The sequence below is a fragment of the Meles meles genome, chromosome 20 (assembly GCF_922984935.1).
Source record: "Meles meles chromosome 20, mMelMel3.1 paternal haplotype, whole genome shotgun sequence".
Classification (NCBI taxonomy): domain Eukaryota; kingdom Metazoa; phylum Chordata; class Mammalia; order Carnivora; family Mustelidae; genus Meles; species Meles meles.
Window position 1 is genome coordinate 22,189,397 of NC_060085.1, and position 21,335 is coordinate 22,210,731.

General features: G+C 41.5%; 1 protein-coding gene across 7 annotated transcripts in view; it reads right to left on the minus strand.

Annotated features, from left to right (window-relative positions):
• The window catches only part of SFMBT1 (Scm like with four mbt domains 1), a 118,864-nt gene that overhangs the window by 13,020 nt on the left and 84,509 nt on the right, over window positions 1-21,335 (minus strand). For 6 of the 7 annotated variants that reach the window (XM_045991128.1, XM_045991131.1, XM_045991134.1 and 3 more), the window contains 10 exons: window positions 18,125-18,213; window positions 15,483-15,729; window positions 14,705-14,799; window positions 13,911-14,012; window positions 12,533-12,683; window positions 10,239-10,321; window positions 5,847-5,973; window positions 4,510-4,623; window positions 1,835-1,877; window positions 304-374 (listed from right to left, as the gene is read on the minus strand). In XM_045991128.1, coding sequence (XP_045847084.1) covers window positions 304-374; window positions 1,835-1,877; window positions 4,510-4,623; window positions 5,847-5,973; window positions 10,239-10,321; window positions 12,533-12,683; window positions 13,911-14,012; window positions 14,705-14,799; window positions 15,483-15,729; window positions 18,125-18,213 — 1,122 coding nt within the window. The remainder of the gene's footprint in view (window positions 1-303; window positions 375-1,834; window positions 1,878-4,509; window positions 4,624-5,846; window positions 5,974-10,238; window positions 10,322-12,532; window positions 12,684-13,910; window positions 14,013-14,704; window positions 14,800-15,482; window positions 15,730-18,124; window positions 18,214-21,335) is intronic. The other variant, XM_045991132.1, reaches the window with a different exon arrangement.

A 21,335-nucleotide genomic window follows, 5' to 3' on the forward strand; every position in this document is an offset into this window, starting at 1 on the left:
ATAAATATCCACCTGTCAACCATCCAGCTTAAGAAGGTACACTGCCTGGAAAGCTCCTGGCTCTTCATCTAAACTAGGGATGAGAATACTGACCCCTCCAGAGCCCTTGGCACCCAACAAGTGATCAGGAGAGAATAGTTAATAATTACAAATGGGCAGAAATACCATCTAGAGGTAATTATTAAACATAAGAGACCCCTCTGCAAAGTTACGTCTATAAACTAAAGGTACTGTTTAAGATACAGTCCATTAAAAAACTCAGAAGGTTCTCTTTTCCACAAGACTGCATGCACTTATTTATACCTGAGTCTGTGGAGTTCAGCTCCTGATTCTTCAGACCCTCGTGGACAGTCCTGGAGGATGGTATTCTGGGTCAAGATAACACAACAAAACAGTAAGACAATCCTTAAGGTCAGTGAAGTGTGACGGTTAGTTTCTTTCAAATCTAAGAAAGCAAATGCGGCAGATTGCAAACTGTATAACAGAAGGTGCTTCCCTGATCACACTTTTATATTTTTAACAATGGTTTTTAAAACTATGTACATGGTTTAATGAGCCAACAGACAGTCTGTAGACAGTGCTGTATTACTTCATATTCAAATCAACTTTCTCTCACTCATGTGAGCAACAAATTATAGAATTCCTTCTGGAATTCTCAAACCATAAGTAAGTTTTTCATCTTTCTCAATAGTCAAAGATTTCTCATAAGGGTCTGTTTTCTTCTATCGGTTTCAAAATCAAAGACAAATTAGGTTTTAAAAATCAGAGACTTATTCTATACGTAGCAATCAATGAAAAAGGCTAACTTGTCTTTTTTAGAATACTTCCTGACTAAAACCATGGATCTGTCTCGACAACTAAGTCAAGGAGAACTCCAAGGTCCGATGTTGACATTGCTATCTCACCTCTCTACCTGGAACCTTTGTCAGTCTACTTCTGCTGTCAGTCTACTACTCACACAGCCACAGAAGCAGCCATAAGTCACACAGAATTTGCTACAGACTGAATCCATTCACTGAAGCCCCACGCCGACTGCGTCTGGAGACTGAGCTCTTGGGAGGTAAATAAAGGCGTGGCTCTGATCTAGGAGGGCTGGCTCTCCCTGCCAGCTGGCCCTACCATGTAAGGATGAGAGAAGCTGGCAGTCAGCAGGAAGAGAGCCCCGCCAGAAACCCAATCAGGCTGGCACTCTGACTTCGGACTTCCCAGCCTGCAGAACTGGGAGAAAATAAATTTCTGTTGTTTCAGCCACCAAGTCAGTAGTATTTTGTTATGGCAGCTTGTGCAAACTAACACAGACTTGAAAACCCAGTGCTCAGAAACACACATTACATGTATTTTTAAGGCATCTCTGATTAAGTGCTTCTCAAAGCTGTGTCGGAAGGTACACCACCCAGGGCGTCCCGACAGAGCACAAAGGTTCCCCCGAGCACACCTTCTCTTTTACAGCCACTATCCTTCACCCCAACTTTTCTTTCATTTTGAGAAATCATATCATATCCTAATTTCTAATTTTTGCTCTTCCTTAACAAATAACAGCACAGAGATTCTATTTCCTCTCTTATGCAAATGCTTTCAGGCTCTAAAAGCCAAAGAAAACTCAACTGGTGGGAACATCTTGAGGAGGCATTTTACCCCTTTGTATATAAGGCCATTTCAGAAAATGCATATGCTGTAAGGAAAAGTATGTAACCTAGCAAAAGCTGAATTAAAGAATTATGCTTCCACCCAAGAAAATAACATACGAGATACATTCTCTGAAATAGCGATTTCGTTTTCTAGATATTCTAACTTTCAAATGTCAACTGTTCAAACATACTGGTATATTACTTACTGTTTTTCTGGTTGAACCACTGCAATTTTCCTCTGTTTGTGTACTGCAAGAAGAAAACAAAACTATAAATGTCAAGAAAAATAAACAAAGGAAAAGTTACATATATATTAAGCTAACATTAGCATATACAAAACCCAGTCATGTGTGTACTTAACTAGTAAGTACTATGAATTAAGTGCTGATATAGCTGAATATCCAGACAGAGGCACATTTTTTGGGTAGGAGGAGTCTTTACACAAAGACCAAAAATAATACTTCCAAGGCTCTTAAATCCATCGACTCCTATGAATACTTTCGCACAGGAAAAGATATTCAAAAGAAAATTTCACATTAATGAAATTAATACAAAAACACAAAAATTAACTAAACAAATCAAAGACTTAAACACAGGGACACCTGGGTGGCTCAGCTGGTTAACTGGCTGACTCTTGGTTTCAGCTCAAGTGACGATCTCAGGGTCATGAGATAGAGAGAGCCCTACGTTGCACTCTGTCCTGGGTGTTAAGCCTGCTTGAAATTCTCTCTATCCAACTCCCTCTGTCCCACCCCTAAAAAAAAAAAAAAAAGAGAGAGCTTAAAAAAAGACCTAAAGGGGTGCCTGGATGGCTCAGTTGGTTAAGCATCTGTCTTCAGCTCAGGTCATGATCCCAGAGTCCTGGGATCAAGCCTCATATCGGGCTCCCTGCTGAGAGGGGAACCTGCTTCTCCCTCTCCCTCTACCCCTCCCCACTCTCCTTCTGTCAAATAAATAGAATCTTTTTTTTTAAATAAACAGAAAATTTTTTAAAAGGCCTAAACATAAAGGCTAAAACTATAAAACTCTCAGAAGATACCATAAGGGAAAATCTTCATGACATCAGATTTGGCAACGGTTTCTTAGATATGACACCAAAAGCAGAGGCAACAAAAGAAAAAACAAATTGGACTACATCAAGTTCTAAAACTTCTGTGCATCAAAGGACACTATCAAGAGAGAGAAAAGGCACCCCGCAGAATGGGAGAAAATACTGGCAAATCACATATCTGATAAGGAAGGCATTATTATCTAGAATATATAACAAAATCCTACAACTCAGCAACAACAACAAAAAACCCAGTTAAAAAAAAAAAATGGGCAAAAGACCTGAAGAGACATTTCTTGAAAGAAGATACACCAATACCCAGTAAGCATATGAAAAGGTGCTCAACAGAGCTAAGGACTAGGAAAACTCAAACCCGGACCACAGTAAGACACCACCCTGTACCTACCAGCAGCACTATTATAAAAAACAAACAAACAAAAAACCACCCAGCAAACAATAGCAACAAACCCAAAAACCAAGCAAGCAAACAAGAAACTCAGAAAGACGGGGCGCCTAGGTGGCTCAGTGGGTTAAAGCCTCTGCCTTTGGCTCGGGTCATGGTCCTGGGATTGAGGCCCGTATGGGGCTCTCTGCTCAGCAGGGAGCCTGCTTCTCCCTCTCTCTCTGCCTACTTGTGATCTCTGTCTGTCAAATAAATAAATAAAATCTTTAAAAAAAAAAAAAAAAGAAACTCAGAAAGTAACAAGTGCAGGAAGATGTGAAGAAAGCGGAATCCTCATCCCATGGACGCATGCAGAACAGTCTAATGGTTCCTCCAAGTGTTAAACAGAGAGTTACACTGGAGAGATGGAAACACACGTCCACATAGAAACCTGCAGACAGATGTTACAGCAGCATTCTTCCTAACCACTAAGGAATGGAGACAACCCAAATGTCCCTCAACTGAGACATGGATAAAGAAAATGGGGCCTAACACTACAGTGCAATGGCACTAAAAACACACAGGAGCGAAGTGCCGACACACACAGCACACAGATGAACTCTGGAGACATTATGCAGAGTAAGGAAGCCCGTCACACGTGAGCACCTACTGCATGATCCCACAGGAAAGGTCCAGAACAGGCAAACACACATAGTAGGAAAAAGAAGAGAATTAGGTGACTGGGGCTGGGGGCAGGAGGTAAAGAGGCAACTGCCAAGGGGTACAGGGCTTCTTTTTGAGAGAATGCAAATGTTTTCAAATGTTCTGTGGTGATAATTGCACAACTCCATGAATATATTAAAAACCACTGAATTATATGATCAAATTCTTTGTTATATAAGTTATATTTCAATAAAGCCGTTTTTAAAAGGGAGAGTGGGGTGGGATGACACTTTCAAGGTTAGGTTACAGAAACACTCTGGCTTCCACCTCTCTCAATCTCTCTTCCTCTCTTCCTGGCTAGCTCTGATGGAAGCCAACTGCCATGTTGTGGACTCCCCTATGAAGAGGCCCACGTGGCAGAAACTGAGGGAAGCCTACCACCAACAGCCAGCAAGGAACTGAGGCCCTCAGGCCAAGAGCCACGAGGGAATGCAACTTGCTACACGGCAGCAGACCCTCTCCACTGTGGGCCTTGAGATGGCTGCAGTCACTGGCTGACACCCTGAGTACAGACAGGCTCATTGAGGGGCTTGGGTCCAGAGCACCCAGATTCCTGCCCTGCAGAAACCGTTAAGATAATCCATGCTCGTCGCCGTAAGAGATTTCCTATGAGGAAGAGACAGCCAGAACACCACTTTGTTTCTCTGCACGGTCCAGATTCATCCTAATGGTGGCAGTCACACAACATTATTTATGGGTCAGCCCCTGGGCCAGACATGGACAGCTACCTCGTGCTCGGCGAGGGGCGCTGAGGGGGTGGCCATTGGTTTCACACCAGCCCAAAGGAAATATATCCATGGATTCCACACTCACAATACATTCCGGTACGGGCTTCTTAGAACCTGTTTAGATTAAAACAAAGTTTTAGATCATTAAACAGCCTTCTTCATAAAGTACTTCCTAGACAATATTCTACTGTTGCAGTAATGCAGACACAAAATCTCCTGAGCAAGTTCCTTTTACACAGAAGTCATACTTTTACATACGTGACAAACATTAAGCAAAAAAAGTAAATATCCCCTATGCATACCGGTACAAATATGAAAATGGGGGCGCCTGGGTGGCTCAGTCAGTTAAGCAACCAACTCCTGGTTTCAGCTCAGGTCATGATCTCAGGGTCCTGGGATCAAGCCCCACGTCAGGCTCTGTGCTCGGCAGGGAGTGTGCTTGAGATTCTCTCTCTCCCTCTCCTGTCCCTCTGCCCTTCCCCCTCCCTCATGTTGTCTCTCTTTCTCTCTCTCTCAAGTAAATTAATAAATAAATTTTTTAAAAAGGAAAAGGAAATGGGTAGTGGGCATACAGGGTGACCCCTAGTTACAGAATAGCAAATAAGCAAGTGGAACTAACAGCAGCATCGCTCAGATGGCTGACGAATAAAATCAATTCCATGAAACAACTGCAAAATCAAAGGCAACAGTGACAGTTCTACTCAATGAGAACATTAGTTCTGGTCCTTGGGAACAAACCAGTGAGGTCAACTCAGCAAGTGACGCTGCTCAGCGGGGGCTGTGCAATAGTCTGGATTTAATCCCGTCGCCGACATCTGCATTAAATGCCTGTTCTACAACTGGAAAGAGTAGGTACCAAGTCTGTTTGGGAGGATGTAAGGAAGAAACCCAAGCCGTTCAGTAACTGCAGTGCTGAGTGCTCACATAAGGCTTTTCATCCACAAACCCATCCAATCACTGAACATTACTTTTAGTATATCTTCTATTTTACATACTTTTTGGTTCTACTGGGTAGGGGCAAACAAAATATCATCTCTTAAATGAGCTACATGTTAATGCTGATGCTTGTATATTCTGGTTACATCAAAACATACGCCACCTTCAAGAAAACAGGAGACTCTACCGTGAGGGCTTTTTACTTACATTCATTTCCTAAAGTCTGAAAGTCAAGGACAGGAAGAGAAGTTTTTAGCAAAGAATCTTGCACTGCAAATTATGAGTGTCTGAGCAAGACCCCTACTTAGCTAACGGCTGCAGCCTAACAGCCCCATCACAGGGGTGGGCAGGCAGGGTAGAGAAGAGCGGCCGCAAGAGGGCTTCTCAGGGGTATGGCTTACCCTCCAGCTGGAGCCACAGGTAGGAGCCTCTCACCGCAGTAATGGTGGCAACGCACACTTCTTCAGGGAGAAGAGGGTTCACTGCCTCAAGCTTCATATTCTCCTTAAATTCATGCTCAGAAATGGACTGGAGAATAGATGATCAAATCCAAAAACATACTCAGTACTAACTCACATGCTCATCTCAGAGACCTGGCATAAGTAACATTTAACCCTACAGTAGCACTTCAAAGCTATACATTTGTTTTGCTTTGTTTTGTTTCTTAAAGTCAAAAATGTCTGTCTCTCTTGGTGCTGTAAACAGTATACGGTCTTGAGATGGGGTAAACCCGCATTATTGCTACCTGTGTGACCTCGCTCAAGCTTTCTGCCTCAGTCTCTTCCTCTATCAGATGACCCTGAGAACACTTACCTCACTGGGTTATTAGGAGTTTTCAATAACATAAAGTCCCTAAGGCTCTGTGCCCTGACCCAGCTGGCTCTCACCCACTGTTGGTTTGCTTCTCCTCCCATACAGGGCTCTATCACACAGCAAGCTGCCTGGTTCCTCCTTCTATGTATGTCCTAAAAGGCAGTCAGGATAAATAATGCTTATGAATGAGGGAAAATATATGTTTGAAAACTTTGCAACTTCTGGGTCAAAGTGGAGAATTAAAACATATTTGATTGTTCTCTTTTCCTTCTGACATCACACTAAAACTAAAGTGTTGTTTTTTTTGTTTTGGTTTTGGTTTTTTTTACATAAACCTACTAGGACAGAGGTAACAGGAGACAATAACAACATATAAGCTAAAATTTAGAAGAGCATCTAGAACTAACGCAGTAGACTACAGAAGGGCAAATGTAAGCGGGCAGTGACGCAAGCTAAGAATAGGCAGCACCAGGTACCAGGCAACTGCAGGTAGAGAAGAAACAGTCCAGTGAAAAGATTCGCTGAAGATATTCTTAAATATCTACCATTTAGGTCATACCATTGGCTCTTCTACTCCATACCCCAGAGCAACTATACCATCCCTTCCCCTGTAAAAGATGAGATTTATCCTCCAGAGAGGATCAGAGACAAGAGATCCCGGGACAGGAGGGCACGTGAGTTGCGGAGAGCATACACACAGTACCCAAAACAGGGCTTTGCACACAGAATGCTGAGAGGTCCAGCCCTTGCCTCTACCCTCCAGGCAGATGGGGAAATATGTAGTGAGATGACAAGCCCAAGAAGAAACACAGATTTAGATGACAAGCCCAAGAAGAAATAAGGATTTAGCATCCTCGACAAATCCTTTATTTAGAAATAAGGATTTAGCATCCTCGACAAATGGCCAGCCAGATCCCACCCTAAAGAGAAGTTCAAGGTTGACAAGTCCCTCCCATATGCTCACAGCTTCCAACCGGCTTTTATCTTTTAGTTCCCTCCCTTCTTAAATATGAGCAAATCACCAAGCATTACCAGACATCTAAAAACATGAAAGCTAGGGACCAAAGTAGACAAAACAAGCAAAGGGGAGAAAACTTTTTATGCAACAAGAAAATTTCCCAAAAGCACGAGTTAATTAATTAACATCCCCTGAGTGATAAGAAAAACTATCACATCTTTAAAATAAGAATGGTATGCTATTAAAAATAAATATTCAGAGACCAGAAATGGTTCGGGAAATTTAAAAAGGTGGTAATAAAAATTAAAAACTCTAAAGAAGGGTTGAAAGATAAAGTTTAGGAAATCTTTTCATCAAGTAAAGCAAAAAGACTAAGAAACAGAAAACAGAAGAAAAGGGAAAGAAGAGTAGAGGTCTGATCCAAAGGGCCAAAATACAAAAAAAAAAAAAAAAAAAGAAAGAAAGAAATTCCAGAAAAAGAGGAGAGAGAAAATGCAAGGAAGGAAATCAAAGACGAGATGGAAGAGGACTTCCCAGCACAGAGAGGAACAAATCTCTAGAGAGAATGTGTTTTCCGAGAACCCAGCAAGTGAATGTAGACAGGCCAATAGGCTACTGCGGCTTGGCTAGGAAACGTGGTGGCAAAGAACCTATAAGCTTCCAGGGACGAAGTAAAAGGCAGATCATCTATGAAAGATCAAGAATAAGGACAGGTTTCAACTTCTCAACAGTTCCACTGGAAGGTAGAAAACAACTAAATGATATTTTCAAAATGCTTTCAAAAGGTAAAGTAACTTCTGACCTAAAATTCCAAAAGAATGAAGACTTTTCAAACATGCAAAGTCTATAAAAATTTACCTCTCTTGCATCTCACTTCAGGAAGCTACTGGGAAATGGCTTCCATCCAAACAAGGGAATGAGCCAAGAAAGAGGCGGGGGTTAGACTTACAGAACAGGAATCTTAAATCTTAAGAAAGGGGAGAGGCAAACCCTTGAGTGACACTGAAAGGCAGTCCCCAGGACTAAATATTTCACGGCAAGCCTAGTGAGCAACCTGTCTGGGGAGAGAGAGAACGGAGATTGCTAAAGGGGATGTCTCGAAGAAAAATATTAGAAATGGCAAAGTTCCTATATCAAGGTTATCTACAGACTTGAGATGGTCACATCTTCACAGACTTGAGAAAAAAAGAATGTGTCTATGGAATACCTTGTACTTTAACCCTTTTACCCTAAAATACAAAGAAATAACTCTAACTAGAAAAGATACACAGGTCTAGTTGGACCAAAGAGACTTCTGGGAAATGCTACAGGGCAGCTTCTGCGAGCATTTGTTCCAAACACACGACTATGACCCTGGCCCAGTTGCCGGTGTTCTTCACAGTCATCTCGCCTCACGGCCCACCCCAGGGTGGATGGAGCCAAAGCAGCAGGTGCTCAGGGCAGAACCTCAGACACCTGCAGAAGTGGCTGGCTACACAACCTTTTCTTGGTCCTCCTGGGCTCCTGTCAGTGAGACAGCTGCCTTCCGCAACCACACGCCCAAGAAAACGATAGCTGCTGCTGAGAATAATGAAGCAGTCACTGGAAAACCACTGGTGTGGGAAAGATGAGTGTGAAAGGTTTGAGGAAGGAAAAGTAACCACCAACTGACAAGAAGGTTGGAGCCCTGTTGCTTCAGAGTACCAGGGTTCTCACTGCACTAGCAACCCCCGTGAAAATCCACATGCAAAGGAAAAGCCTTACCAAAAAGGTCAGCAAATTAATGCATATTAATACATCTTAAGTTAAAATAGACTGTTGCATCAAAGGATGATTCCCTGATTTAGCTGACTTTCAATTTACCCACTAAAAGTCCATCGGAGAGTCAGGTAAAGGAACTTTTGCATATGTTATTAGTGTCTCCCCACTCCTCATATAAACTCTAAGTTTCATAAAGGTGTGTGTTGGTGGGGCGATCACAGACTTCCAGATGTGACTGCCTTTGTGAAACAGTTACAAGAAGTTACTGGAAGGTATGCTAAGAACTACCAATAGAAACAAAGAAAATTAAGCTATGAAAGGGCACCTGGGCGGGTCAGTTGGTTAAGCGTCTGACTCCTGATTTCAGCTCAGGCCACAATCTCAGGGTCATGGGATTGAGCCCTACCTCGGGCTCTGTACTCAGCAGGGATTCTGCTTAAGGATACTCAATCTCTCTCTCCCTCTGTCCCTCCCCCTGGCTCATGTTCTCTCTCTCTCAAATAAATAAATAAATCTTTAAAAAAAAGTTATCAAAAACAAGGCAATTATTAACTTGAGGATAAATAAAAGAAAATCATAAAATAATGCAGTGCTCAACTGTGAATAATATACGAATGCATACAGTAGTGTAAGTATTCAATCCAGGTTCAACTCCACAATGTAACATAACTCCAACAGGAGGAAGAGGTGGGCAAGACAGAGGAGAAAGGTGATATAAAATAGCTAAGTGCTCATTCACCATAACATACAACCAAGAGACATGTCTAAAATTAATGCCTCAAAAGATGACAGTGTGCTATTCTGAAAACGATTTAAGTACAAATATCAGAACAACAGGAATGAGTACTCCTGGAAAAGGAGACCACAGTGAGGGATACGGCAGGGAGCTGTTATTTGATATTGTAAGCCCTTGACTGCTATTTGGCGTTGTAAACCATATGCATGTAATATTTTCACACAAGTATTTTTAAATAAGCTTAATGATTTCTTTCTACTTAATATTTAAACATTTTTTCATATTTTTGAACTACCAAAAATAATTATGAACTAAAAAAATGCACATGATTTCAACTAAATAAAAAAAAAAAGGGTAAACTTTAAAAACCAATTAAATTAACAAATTAACTTCCACAGTAAATGAATTTTCCTTGGACCATTTTATTATAGTCAACAAGATGCTCATTTGGGTTGAGTGAGAGGACTGAGTAATAACCATGTGAGCCCGGGAAGCACAGCAGTGCCGGGCAGATGAGAACGGTGATGAGGGGCCCGGGGTTCTCACCGGAGGAAAGCACCTCTGGGGAGCAGCTTCAGCACCACACTGTTTGAGGTAGTCGGCCCAATCAAAGTCCTGGCCTGGGTAGCCTAGGGAAGGACAAAAACAAAAGATTCACACCACATGTGCCTGCCTGGCTCTTCCATTCTGCCAGGTGTCCACCCAGAACTTCTCATTTGCTAAGTTGAGGACTTGGCTCATTTTAGGGAGGAGGGGAAACAAGCTATAAATCCAAAACATCATTCATGTTATAAAGCAGAGCAACTCTGGTTAAACTGTAGCAATATAATAAAATTCTTCAGATACATTTTTTTAAACTTTCTAGTTCCAAACTATGTATGTATTTTCAACACTATTTTATTTGATTAGCTCCTGGCAGTTTACCGAAAGAATTTAAGACACTTACGACTGGATTTGAATCGTTCTAATAAATCCAGTCTCACTATACATTCCATTCCAAGTTGGGCTCTAAAGGAAGAGACAGCAAATAATCTTTTTGCTCTCACAAAGCTATGCCCTCATATATCTTAGCCACTCCTGACACAATGCTCTCAGCACTGTTTTCAGATTCCTGTTTTACAGAATCACAATGCTCTTAAAAACCTTAATCATGAATTTATTTCAGCAAGAGTCCAGCTTAACTGCCTGCTTCAGTCCCCCAAGGTTCCTGGTAGCAGCCTCTCAGACCCGGCCCCCCAGCTGCCGCCCGGAGTGGACAACCTCCCAGGCACAGAGCGGGCTACCACACTGTATCACCTGACAGACGTACAGCCCCTGCAATCCCTCCTCTCCCCAACTTAGACTGGCACCACGCTCTCCCCCTGTTCTCACCTCTATACCTCACACTACATTAGTTGCCATTTTCAGTTACATCATCTACTACTTTCCTCCTACTTACAGACAGATGAGCGGTCTGTAACAATGCTGAAAGTTCCAATATCTTTAATAATTGCTTTTCCTTTTCACATAAAGGCAGCAGGTAAGATAAAGAACTTGGGATATCCAGAACCTTCTAGAACTTCCTCCTGCAGGCTTGTGCCCTCCTCCAGGCAGGCATGCCCACTCTCTGTTCACTGATGGGAGAACCTGGGAGGCTCCATTACTGTTTTCTCCTACTTGCTGCTTGAAGGAACCACTGTACTCACTTTTGTCTCCCCAGTCACAGACGAGCCCAATGCCTAGCTCATAGCAAACATTCCATAAATGTTTGCTGGATGAATGGAGGCTGAATAAACAGCAAAAGGGTCTGAGTGTATGACTCTTATTAACACAGAAGAGTACTTCTATCCCAGTGTTCCAGCATTCAGCATTTAGAAAGTGAAGCTGTGTTCACCAAAAGTCTACTAATAAAGGATACACAGACTGCCGATCAAATAATTTGTTGTGCTAATACAAAAGCCAGATTAACATTTGACATGTCTAGATATCGTCAGTTGAAAAATATTAAAAATTTCAGTCAAGGTTAACTACCGTCATATTTAAGAGCCTTGATGAAAGGACCAATGATTATATTTTGCTGGGGTGCCTGGGTGGCTCAGTCAGTTAAGCATCCGACTCTTGACTTTGGCTCAGGTCATGATCTCAAGGTCGTCAGATCAAGCCCCATGTGGGCTCTGCACTGGGCATGGAGCCCCCTTGAGATTCTCTCTCTCCCTCTGACCCTCCCCCCAGCCCCCACTCACATGCTCTCTCTAAATAGAATCCTAAAAAATATATAAAAAGATTATATTTTGTAAAGCTGCAAACACCAGGAAAATGAGTTACTGCTTTCCTACCTACAGCTTCTCTTGAGTCCTGCCCTTAATCATAAACCTTCCTCTGAAGTCTGATGAGCCTCACTCCGGAGGGATGCCCAGAAACCGAAAAATCACAGTCATGTGCCTCCTACCTTCCAGCTCTGGCCCTGAGGCATTTTCTTGTACGCCAGCTCCTGACACTCCCTGTACGCCCTCCCCTCACTCCTCTGCGCCCTCACAACAGACACAGGAGGGAGCAAACTAGGAACCCGCATGAAAGCCCAGGCTGTTAGGAAGACACATTTGTCAAGGTCGGAGGACAGAACACACTTAATATTTAATAGTTTTTTAGCTTAACTTAAAACTTGCAAATATGTAAATATATGGAATCAAGGCCTTCATTTGTACTTGTCTTGAGACCCAAAAATGTTAAGGACAGGCTCGGGCAAGGAAGAGAAAGAGAGAGAGAGAGAGAGAGAGAGATGATCCAGGTGATGCCATCTGATAAATCCTTCTCAAAAAAGAAGCCCATAATGAACAATTCAGAACAGAACAACTACTTACCAGGAGGGGGGCTGATGTGTAAACCATTCTTCAGACTCCACTGCACGGGGAAAATACCAGAACTGTCAGCATGACACACAAAAGATCGCCGGGCATGATTCTCTGGTCGCAAATCATCCATTTCCACCAGGAAGTACTTCTCATCAAAAACCTGTGCATACAATCGAACAGACAACACAGGCCAATGGTTTTATATGGAAGGACACGTGTGTGTCATTTCCTTGGCGGGGACAAACATGTCACAAAACTGCACAGCCACAGCGGGTGTAAAGAACATCACGCGCTGTTCTCATTAAATGCTTTTCATGCATTAACTCAGTTTTCGTCCTCCTTACAACATAATAAGGGAGGTACCATTATCAACCCCATTCTGAAGATAAGGAAATGGGATTTAAAAAGAGGTTAAACAACTTGCCCCATTCTACCCAGCAAGAAAGAATCAGAACCTCGGTTCAAATCTAAGAATTTGGGCTCCAAACAAAACTTAGTTTAGGCTGAGTGAGGAGTCCACGACAACTTGTACATTGGATTTCTGGGTCCTATCCTAGTTTCAAATGCCAAAAAGATTTTATTAACCCGCTCTGGCTCCTTGCCACCCCACGGCCCTCTAGTCTCCAGAAGGGGCCTTCTAACCACACTGCGGTTCAGAATCCCTCCCTGTTCTTAGAATAATCTCCTAAGGCAAAAAAAATAAATAAATAAAATAAAATAAAATAAAAAAATAAATCCCAAGAGGTCCGCATCTAACCAACCACTCCTCTAGTCACACCTGTCTTCTGGCTCTACTCTGGGTCAGTGGGCCTTTGCTCCAATCCTGAACTAACCCCTTGTCTTGTGCCTCGGGCCAGTCACAGAGTTACCAGGGCCTGACAACCTGCCCAGCTCCTGTGCTTACTCCTGATAGGAGCCTTACTTTTGTCAGCCTTCCAAAAGACTGGACTCCGGACTCCATTCTGGAGCAATCCTGGACAGAGCTCATGACACAGACCACCTGCCCCACCCCCACATCCCCTCACCCACTGAGCCTTGTACCTGGGTGGACAATGACACTGTTGCCTGTGCCCAGACTTCTCAGACACCGAGACCTGCCTGCTGGATAAGTACCCTCTGGTTATGCACCACGAGGCCTGCCCCACAGACCATGCCCCACTACTCGGGTGCCCAAGCTGTGGTTGGCTGGGGCGACCAGGCCCAGAAGAAGGAATGGGCCACAGAGAACTGGACAATACAAATACAAAATGTGCACAGAAGTCATTCTAGCCTCGCTTAGGAGAAACATGGCTCAGAGTAGCAGCGCCTGAAAACCAAAACTCTAACCACTTTCCTAAACAAGTCACCCTTGCAGGTATTCATACCAAGAGAGTTGTCCCCCTTTTACCTTAACAACTGTAGCAGGAGAGATCTCAAAAGGAGACCAGGGGTCCACAGCTTCCAACTTCATATTTACAGAGAATGAATGATTGCTAATAACTTGTTTGTCCTGAAATGCAAACACCAAGAGGGAATAAAAATACAGTATTTTCACATTCACTTTATACTCATATATAGCTGAATACTACTCTTAATTAATTAAAATAGAACTGTCCAGTTCCTGGTAAATAATTTAATCCTGTATTTTCTTTCCTGGAAAAAATTATTCAGAAACAAGAACACAGAAAGTACTCCTACTCCCTGTATTTGGTACACAAAGGCCACCTGGAGGAAAACAAGCTTATTTTATAACAAGTTGGGGCTATGTAGTTAAGAGTGGAAAAGAAGGGGCACCTGGGTGGCTCAGGGGTTAAGCCTCTGCCTTCGGCCCAGGTCATGATCTCTGGGTCCGGCCCTGCATCCGGCTCTCTACTCAGCAGGGAGCCTGCTTCCCCACTCTCTCTGCCTGCCTCTCTGCCTACTTGTGATCTCTCTGTCAAATAAATAAATAAAATCTTAAAAAAAAAAAAAAAAGAATGGAAAAGAACAGACTCAAATGGTTTTAGAGAATGTTGGGAGAAAACACAGACTACTTTTAGAAGAAAAGCAGGATCCCCAACACTCCAGCCTTCAAACCTTTCCTCCTTCAGACACCCCAGCATTCTCACTGACCCTCTGGGTTACTGTCCGCTCTGTGCCTCCCCTGACTGCCGGACCCTGCTGTGAGAAGGTGGGCACCGATCCGTCCTGTTTTGTTTTTACCTTAAATAAGTATGATGGTAATGGCTCCTCCTCCTCCTCTTTCACTTTGGCCAGGATCTCCTGCCACTCAGCTTCATTCTTCAGAGGTCGGATGGCTTTTATAAAACAAGACAGGACATTTTAAGTGAGGAGAATGTACACACGTTCTATCTGTTCTGAAAGCATTCGCGTAAACAGAAAAGTCACTTTCCGTGGGGAAAAGAAAAGGCTCCAGAGCACTCACACAACCTGCACCCTGACTTCAGGACTCTGTTGAGAGCTGGGCAGTCACCTGGGCAAAACCCCCGCAGCAAGATCAGAAGGACTGCTGCAGGCCTCAAAGTCGCATTAAGCCCCCAAGGGAAGCACATAAGAAGTGCAGACTGCTTTAAACGGTAACTCTGGTTTTGAGATCGTTGTCATTTCTTCTAGTCAACAATTCACTCTGAACCAAGACCTATCCTAAGACCTATCCTACTCCTGTATCTAGCTAAATGCTACCTAGAAAATTTTCCTTCAATTTTGGTAAGGGGTCAGTATGAGTTGGGGCAGGAGTTCTAAGGTACATCAAGATGCGTGGCAAATTACTAAATTAACAAAACAAAAGAAAAATAGACACTTAAATATGTGAGGGTTTTTTTGCAATTACTATTGTCTATTAAAAGTGTCTATTACACTTTTGTAATACACAGTATCATACTATTTTTCAGTCTTGTCAATGTTAGTAAAAATATAACGTTAGTAAAAACATAACATTAGCATAACAGTTAGAAGAAAAATGTTATATAGACATCTTCACCTGATGGGGGCTGAAGCTCATATCCCTGTTGAGCAGCCCAACCAACGTGATGAAGAAATGGATCCAAGTAATACAACCAATGCTCGAAATTGTCTGAACTTTCAAGTCCTTCATAACGCAGCTTCAGCCTTCCCCCAATGTTTTCTACTACAGTAACAATCCAAGTGCTTAATGAGTCCCGGAAAGCTTGACATTCTAGCCTGGAGCCTGGAGCAATGAGATCTAAAGGATTCCTCCCGTTGCGGAGCTGTAGGTACAAGAGGTGAAAACAATTATAAGAAGCTCACACAGTATTTTAAAAAGTCAAGCTGTAAAGGATCTTCAATGAGCCTTTATATTTCTACCCACTCAAAGCCATGACACTGAAAGGCCTAATATTATACAAGTCTCTACAGCATTATTCCTAGATGACATGAAAATGTGAACCTTAAAGAAAATTTTACTTATAATGCAATGAAACTATTTTAACAGACTTCTGTCTCTAGGACTATGTTGTATAGTTTCATCTAGTAAAAAATTTTAAATTATCATCATTACTTAGTCTGACTATAAAAGCAAATATGATCACCATTAAACAAAAAAATCAAACATGGCAAAAGTCAAAATCCCTCACAATCCCACCTCCGAGAAAGAACCATGGTGAACAGCCGGGCGCCCACTCTGAACCTGGGTTTTCTACACACCAGTCAACATCCACCTGTGTCTGTCTCTCTCATGTTTTTTGAAAAAAATAGGGGCACTGTATACTCTTTCAATTTGTGTTTGCCACTTAATACATCATGGCTATCTTTCTATTATAGCACATATAAATCTCCTTCATTCTCTTACACTGTTTTATTGATATTCTGTGTTATAAATGGGCAGCAATTTATCCACTTATCTACTCACGGCACTTCAGTTGTTTCTGATTTTTTACTCATTTCACAACAATGTTCCTATCAACAGAGTGTTTTGATTATGCTGATGGAATGGATAAGTTTAATTATCACTCTCTAGATGCATATTAAAAGCTATAATAGGGATGCCTGGGTGGCTCAGTCGGTTTAAGCATCTGCCTTCGGCTCCTATCAAGATCCCGGGGTCCTAGAATCCAACCCCACACAGGGCTCCCTGCTCAGAGGGGTCTGCCTCTTCCTCTCCCTCTACCCCTCACTCATGCACACTCTCTCTCTCTCTTTCTTAAATAAATAATCTTTTTTTTAAAGCTAGAATAAATAAAAGGGAATGCTGATTCCAATGCCTTCACTTAACCATTTCTTAATATTCAAACTTACTTTTTTTTCGCTAATAAGAATTGCTCTGCAACACTTACATATTCATATGTATGCAAAAGAACATGAACAAATGGAGGAACGCATTCACAGCTAAAAATCAGAATGGCAGAATCAAGGTCAATGTAGAGCTGGATATCTATTAAATCATTTGTTCGAGATTTCATTCATTCATTAAAATTTTACTCAGTGTTTGTTTAGTGTGTGCCAGGACCTGGCTAAGCATAAGGAAATGAGTCAGAGGATAAAATATAAAGGTCAGCTGAGAGTATCTGTCAATCGAGTTTTAAAGGGGAATATGAATGGATCACAGAATGAGATGTAAGAGTCAAAACTATCAAACATGTAGAAAATATAGCAGTAAATCTTTGTAACCCTGCATTAAACAAAGCCTAATCAGGTACGACACCAAAAGTATAAGCAACAAGAACAACAAAATAGATAAACTGGAGTACATCAAAATAAACTTTATGGCGCAAACAGTATCATTAAGAAAGTGAAAAGACAGTCCACAAAATATTTGGAAATCATATGTCTGACCTGGACTTGTTACCAGACATAAGGAGCTCTTACAGTTCTGTAATAAAAAGACAACCCATTTTAAAAATGGGCAAAGACACCTCCCCAGAGAAGATATACAAATGACAAACAGTACAGAAAAAGATATTCAACATCATTTGTCATTAGGAAAATGCAACTCAAAATGAGAAACTGCTTCATATTCAGTAGCACAGCTATAACCCAAAGAGAGTAACAAGTGTTGGCAAAAATGTAGAGAAATTGGAATGTTCATACATCGCATTTCACATATGCCACAAAGAATGTAACTGGTATGACAGAAAGTGACAGAATAGAACTTAGAAATGTCACAACCAATAAACAGATTTCATAAAAACAAGAAATCTATATTATATTCACTAACAAGCTTAAAAGCTACACTAATTTAAAAGGACTGTTGAAGGCAGGTAGGTGGTAAGAATACAATAGGTCCGCTATCTTCTGAGCAAAACAAAAGGGAGTCTCAAGTCACCTGGGGTGGGAGTTAAAATTCCTGAAGTGAAATCAGCACCTGCTCAATGATAGAGAGCCCCAAGAGGCCACATTTTCCAATTTCATAAAAGAATCTGGAAAACTAGATTTTTATGTGTTAGCAACAAATTCAGAACATTCGAGGCACTAAGTAAAGCACCAGTTGGCAGGCTGTGAGGATAAGTTTAAACCCACCAACACCCATTGTCTAGCTCTGTAGTAACAATGCTTATTTGCGTTAGAGTGATAAATGAGCAGCCAATTTTAAGATTCCTTGGACAGGAAATATCATTGAAGATGAGAATGGTTTTCCACACTGATTCTGCAAGCAATAATACTCACGCCTTCGAGAAGTGGAACAGGAGGGCTGCACGCTCCCATCAGGGTCTGCCGCAGAAACTCATCCCAATCAGACACTTTATCTCTGATGCCTAGATGAGGGGATAAATGAGTGATTACTCATAATGTCAGCTACAGAACACAGAGAAACTAAACTCAACCAAATACGGAAAGTTAAACCACTGAAAGTGATTTAGAGATTTGTACTTTTAATATCTGACTCCAATATATTACTTCTTTCAGAGCTTAAAAAAAATCCCCGTCTCAATAGATCTACTTCCTCATTAGTTTAATAGGAGGTATACACAAAACAAAGAGAATATAGCAACAGGGAGTTGGGCCCAGTTTTGTTTTGTTTTGTTTTAAGATTTTATTTATTTGAGAGAGAGCAACAGAGAGCACAAGCAAGGAGGAGAGGGAGAAACAGACTCCCCACTGAGCAGGGAGTCCGATGCGGGACTTGATCCCAGCACTCTGGGATCATGACCCGAGTTGAAGACAGATGCTTAACCAACTGAACCACCGAGGTGCCCCAGCTGGGCCCAATTTTATCCAAAAATTAACTACTTTCTTTTTTTTTTTATCATGGGAATCCTCAGATACATATAAAAGTAGAAAAAATAGTATAATGACCCCAGGTACCCCAGCTTTCACAACTGTCACTTCATGGTCAGTCTTTCCAGGAGTTGTTCGCAAACCACAACCTGGGGGTGAACTTCGGCCTATTGTCTATTTTTATAATTAAAGTTTTATTGGAACACAGTCATGCCCATTTGTTTACACACTGTCTGCGGCTACTTTACACTACAAAGGTACCATTAGGTAGCTGTTACAGGGATCGCATGGTCTGTAAAGCCTAAAATATTTACTGTCTGGTCCTCTACAGGTATTTTGTCAATCCCTGATGATCTACACCCTCACACAGTCCGCCCCACCCCAACCGCAGATTATTGAAGAGCCAACTCCTAACATCATATAATTGTATCATATAATTTAATCCAGTTTAATCTCGGTATGTATTTCTAAAGATTTTTATTTATATATTTGAGAGACAGAGTGCATGAGAAGGGAAAAGGCAGAGGAAGAGGGAGAGAGAGAATCTTGAGCAGACTCCCCACTGAGTGCAGAGTGTGACATGGGGCTCAGTCCCATGACCCATGAGACCTTGATCAGAGCTGAAATCACAAGCTGGACACTTAACCCACTGAGCCACCCTGGCACCCTAGTATGTATTTCTAAAAGAAAATAATTTCTGATGCAAATACAACAATATCACACATTTAAGAATTAATAATTCTTCAACAACAAAAAAAATCTAGTCCAAAATTTAAATTTATCCAAATGTCTCATAAACAGTTTTTCCAATTTGCTTGGTCAAATCAGGATCCCAATGAGATACATATACTGCAAATGGCTGATATATTGCTCAAGTCTGTTTTAATCCATATGCTCTTTCTCCCACTCCAACTCCCCACTCTCTCTCTGTTTTTCTAGCAGCGTATTTGCTGTTGAGAGAGAGCCTTTTGTCTGTTTAGAGTTCTTCTGAGTCTGCTTTTATTGGTTGCTTCCCTGTGGGTGGGTAAACAGCTGCTCCATTAACCTCTGTATTTTCTATAAATCAGTACTTAGGGTTATAGGCTTGATCAAATTCAGATCTCTTTTTTGGGAGGGTAGGCACTGTCGAGAACAGTTCGTGAGTGGAGTTGTAACCTTCTACCACGTCCATCAAGAAGCACAGTCTGGTTGTCTCCTTTTGTGGTGTTAGCAGTTTTTAATGGTCACTGCATAGATACATTGATTCATTAGAGCTTAAAATGGTGATTTTTCCATCATCCCTTTTTTTGTTTACTAACAAAAATATTCTATAAAGAAAAATTTCACTTCTTCAACTAGTTCATTACCCTGAGGTGTAGTTCACAGAAAAAAGCCAGGATACATGTTTGATTCTCTTTATCTTTCCCAGCCTTCAAAATCATCAGTGGCTTCTCTAGTACCTTCCAAAGGCAATCAATGAGCGTTCTGTTTACAAGTCTCACTGGGAAACTATTGGCTATATCACATATGACATGTTCCAGGTCACTGCAGCTATTGTCTTACTGATGCTTATACTGTCCTGTCTTTAACCACAAGGAATCTCTTTTGATACATGACCCTAGTAAACAGTTACTGACATCTTTCCTACTTTTGGTATGAATGGTGTCCCAGGCTCAGCTTGTACCTTTCCTGCCCCTGTCCAGGAATCAGCTCCTTCTCCAAGGAGCAATAACTTACTCAGGTAAAATGGTATTTAGAGGTCATAATTAAGGTGCCAAGGGTGCTCATTTTTTTTTTTTTAAAGATTTTATTTATTTATTTGACAGAGAGAGATCACAAGCAGGCAAAGAGGCAGGCAGAGAGAGCGAGAGGGAAGCAGGCTTCCTGCAGAGCAGAGAGCCGGACGCGGGACTCGATCCAGGACCCCGAGATCATGACCCGAGCCGAAGGCAGCAGCCCAAACCACTGAGCCACCCAGGTGCCCCGGGTGCTCATTTTTTAATATTCTTTATACTGATTGTGTTTCTAGACCTTTTCAGTATCTGGAACAGTATCTTCCCTTTTTTTTAAAGACATAAATCATATCAGGAGTTCATATCGATACTTCCAATACAAATTCATGAAGACATTGTTTCTACTTAACTTCATTTATCCAACTTCTGTTTTCTTTCTTTCCTGCTAAAAACCCTAGCTCTCACACATTTCATTATGACTTGATCCCTCAATACCTGCATATTATGTCAAAATAACATTAATTCTGCCACTAACAATGATGACCGAAAACAGCTTACTTTTGTTTTTGTGGTTATGATATACCCCTATTAGGAATGTACATTTAAATTACTGCTGAAAGCCAATGAAATAATTCTCAGAATGGTCACTTCACAATCTCCATACACAGTTACATTTCTATGCTGCTTTTATTTTTATTTTTTAGAAATTTTCTTTAAAATTTAACTTTGTTTTATAGTTATATAAAATACATAGTTCAAAATTCAAATCTACAAAATAGGTACATTCAGAAAACCTAGCTTCTATCCCTGGCCCCCCCTTCATTCCAATTCCTTCCTTCCCCACAGGTGACTTTTTTTTTTCCTTAAAGATTTTATTTATTTATTTGAGAGAGCACGTGAGAGAGAGAGAGCATGTGAGCGTGAGTGGGGAAAGGGGCAGAGGGAGA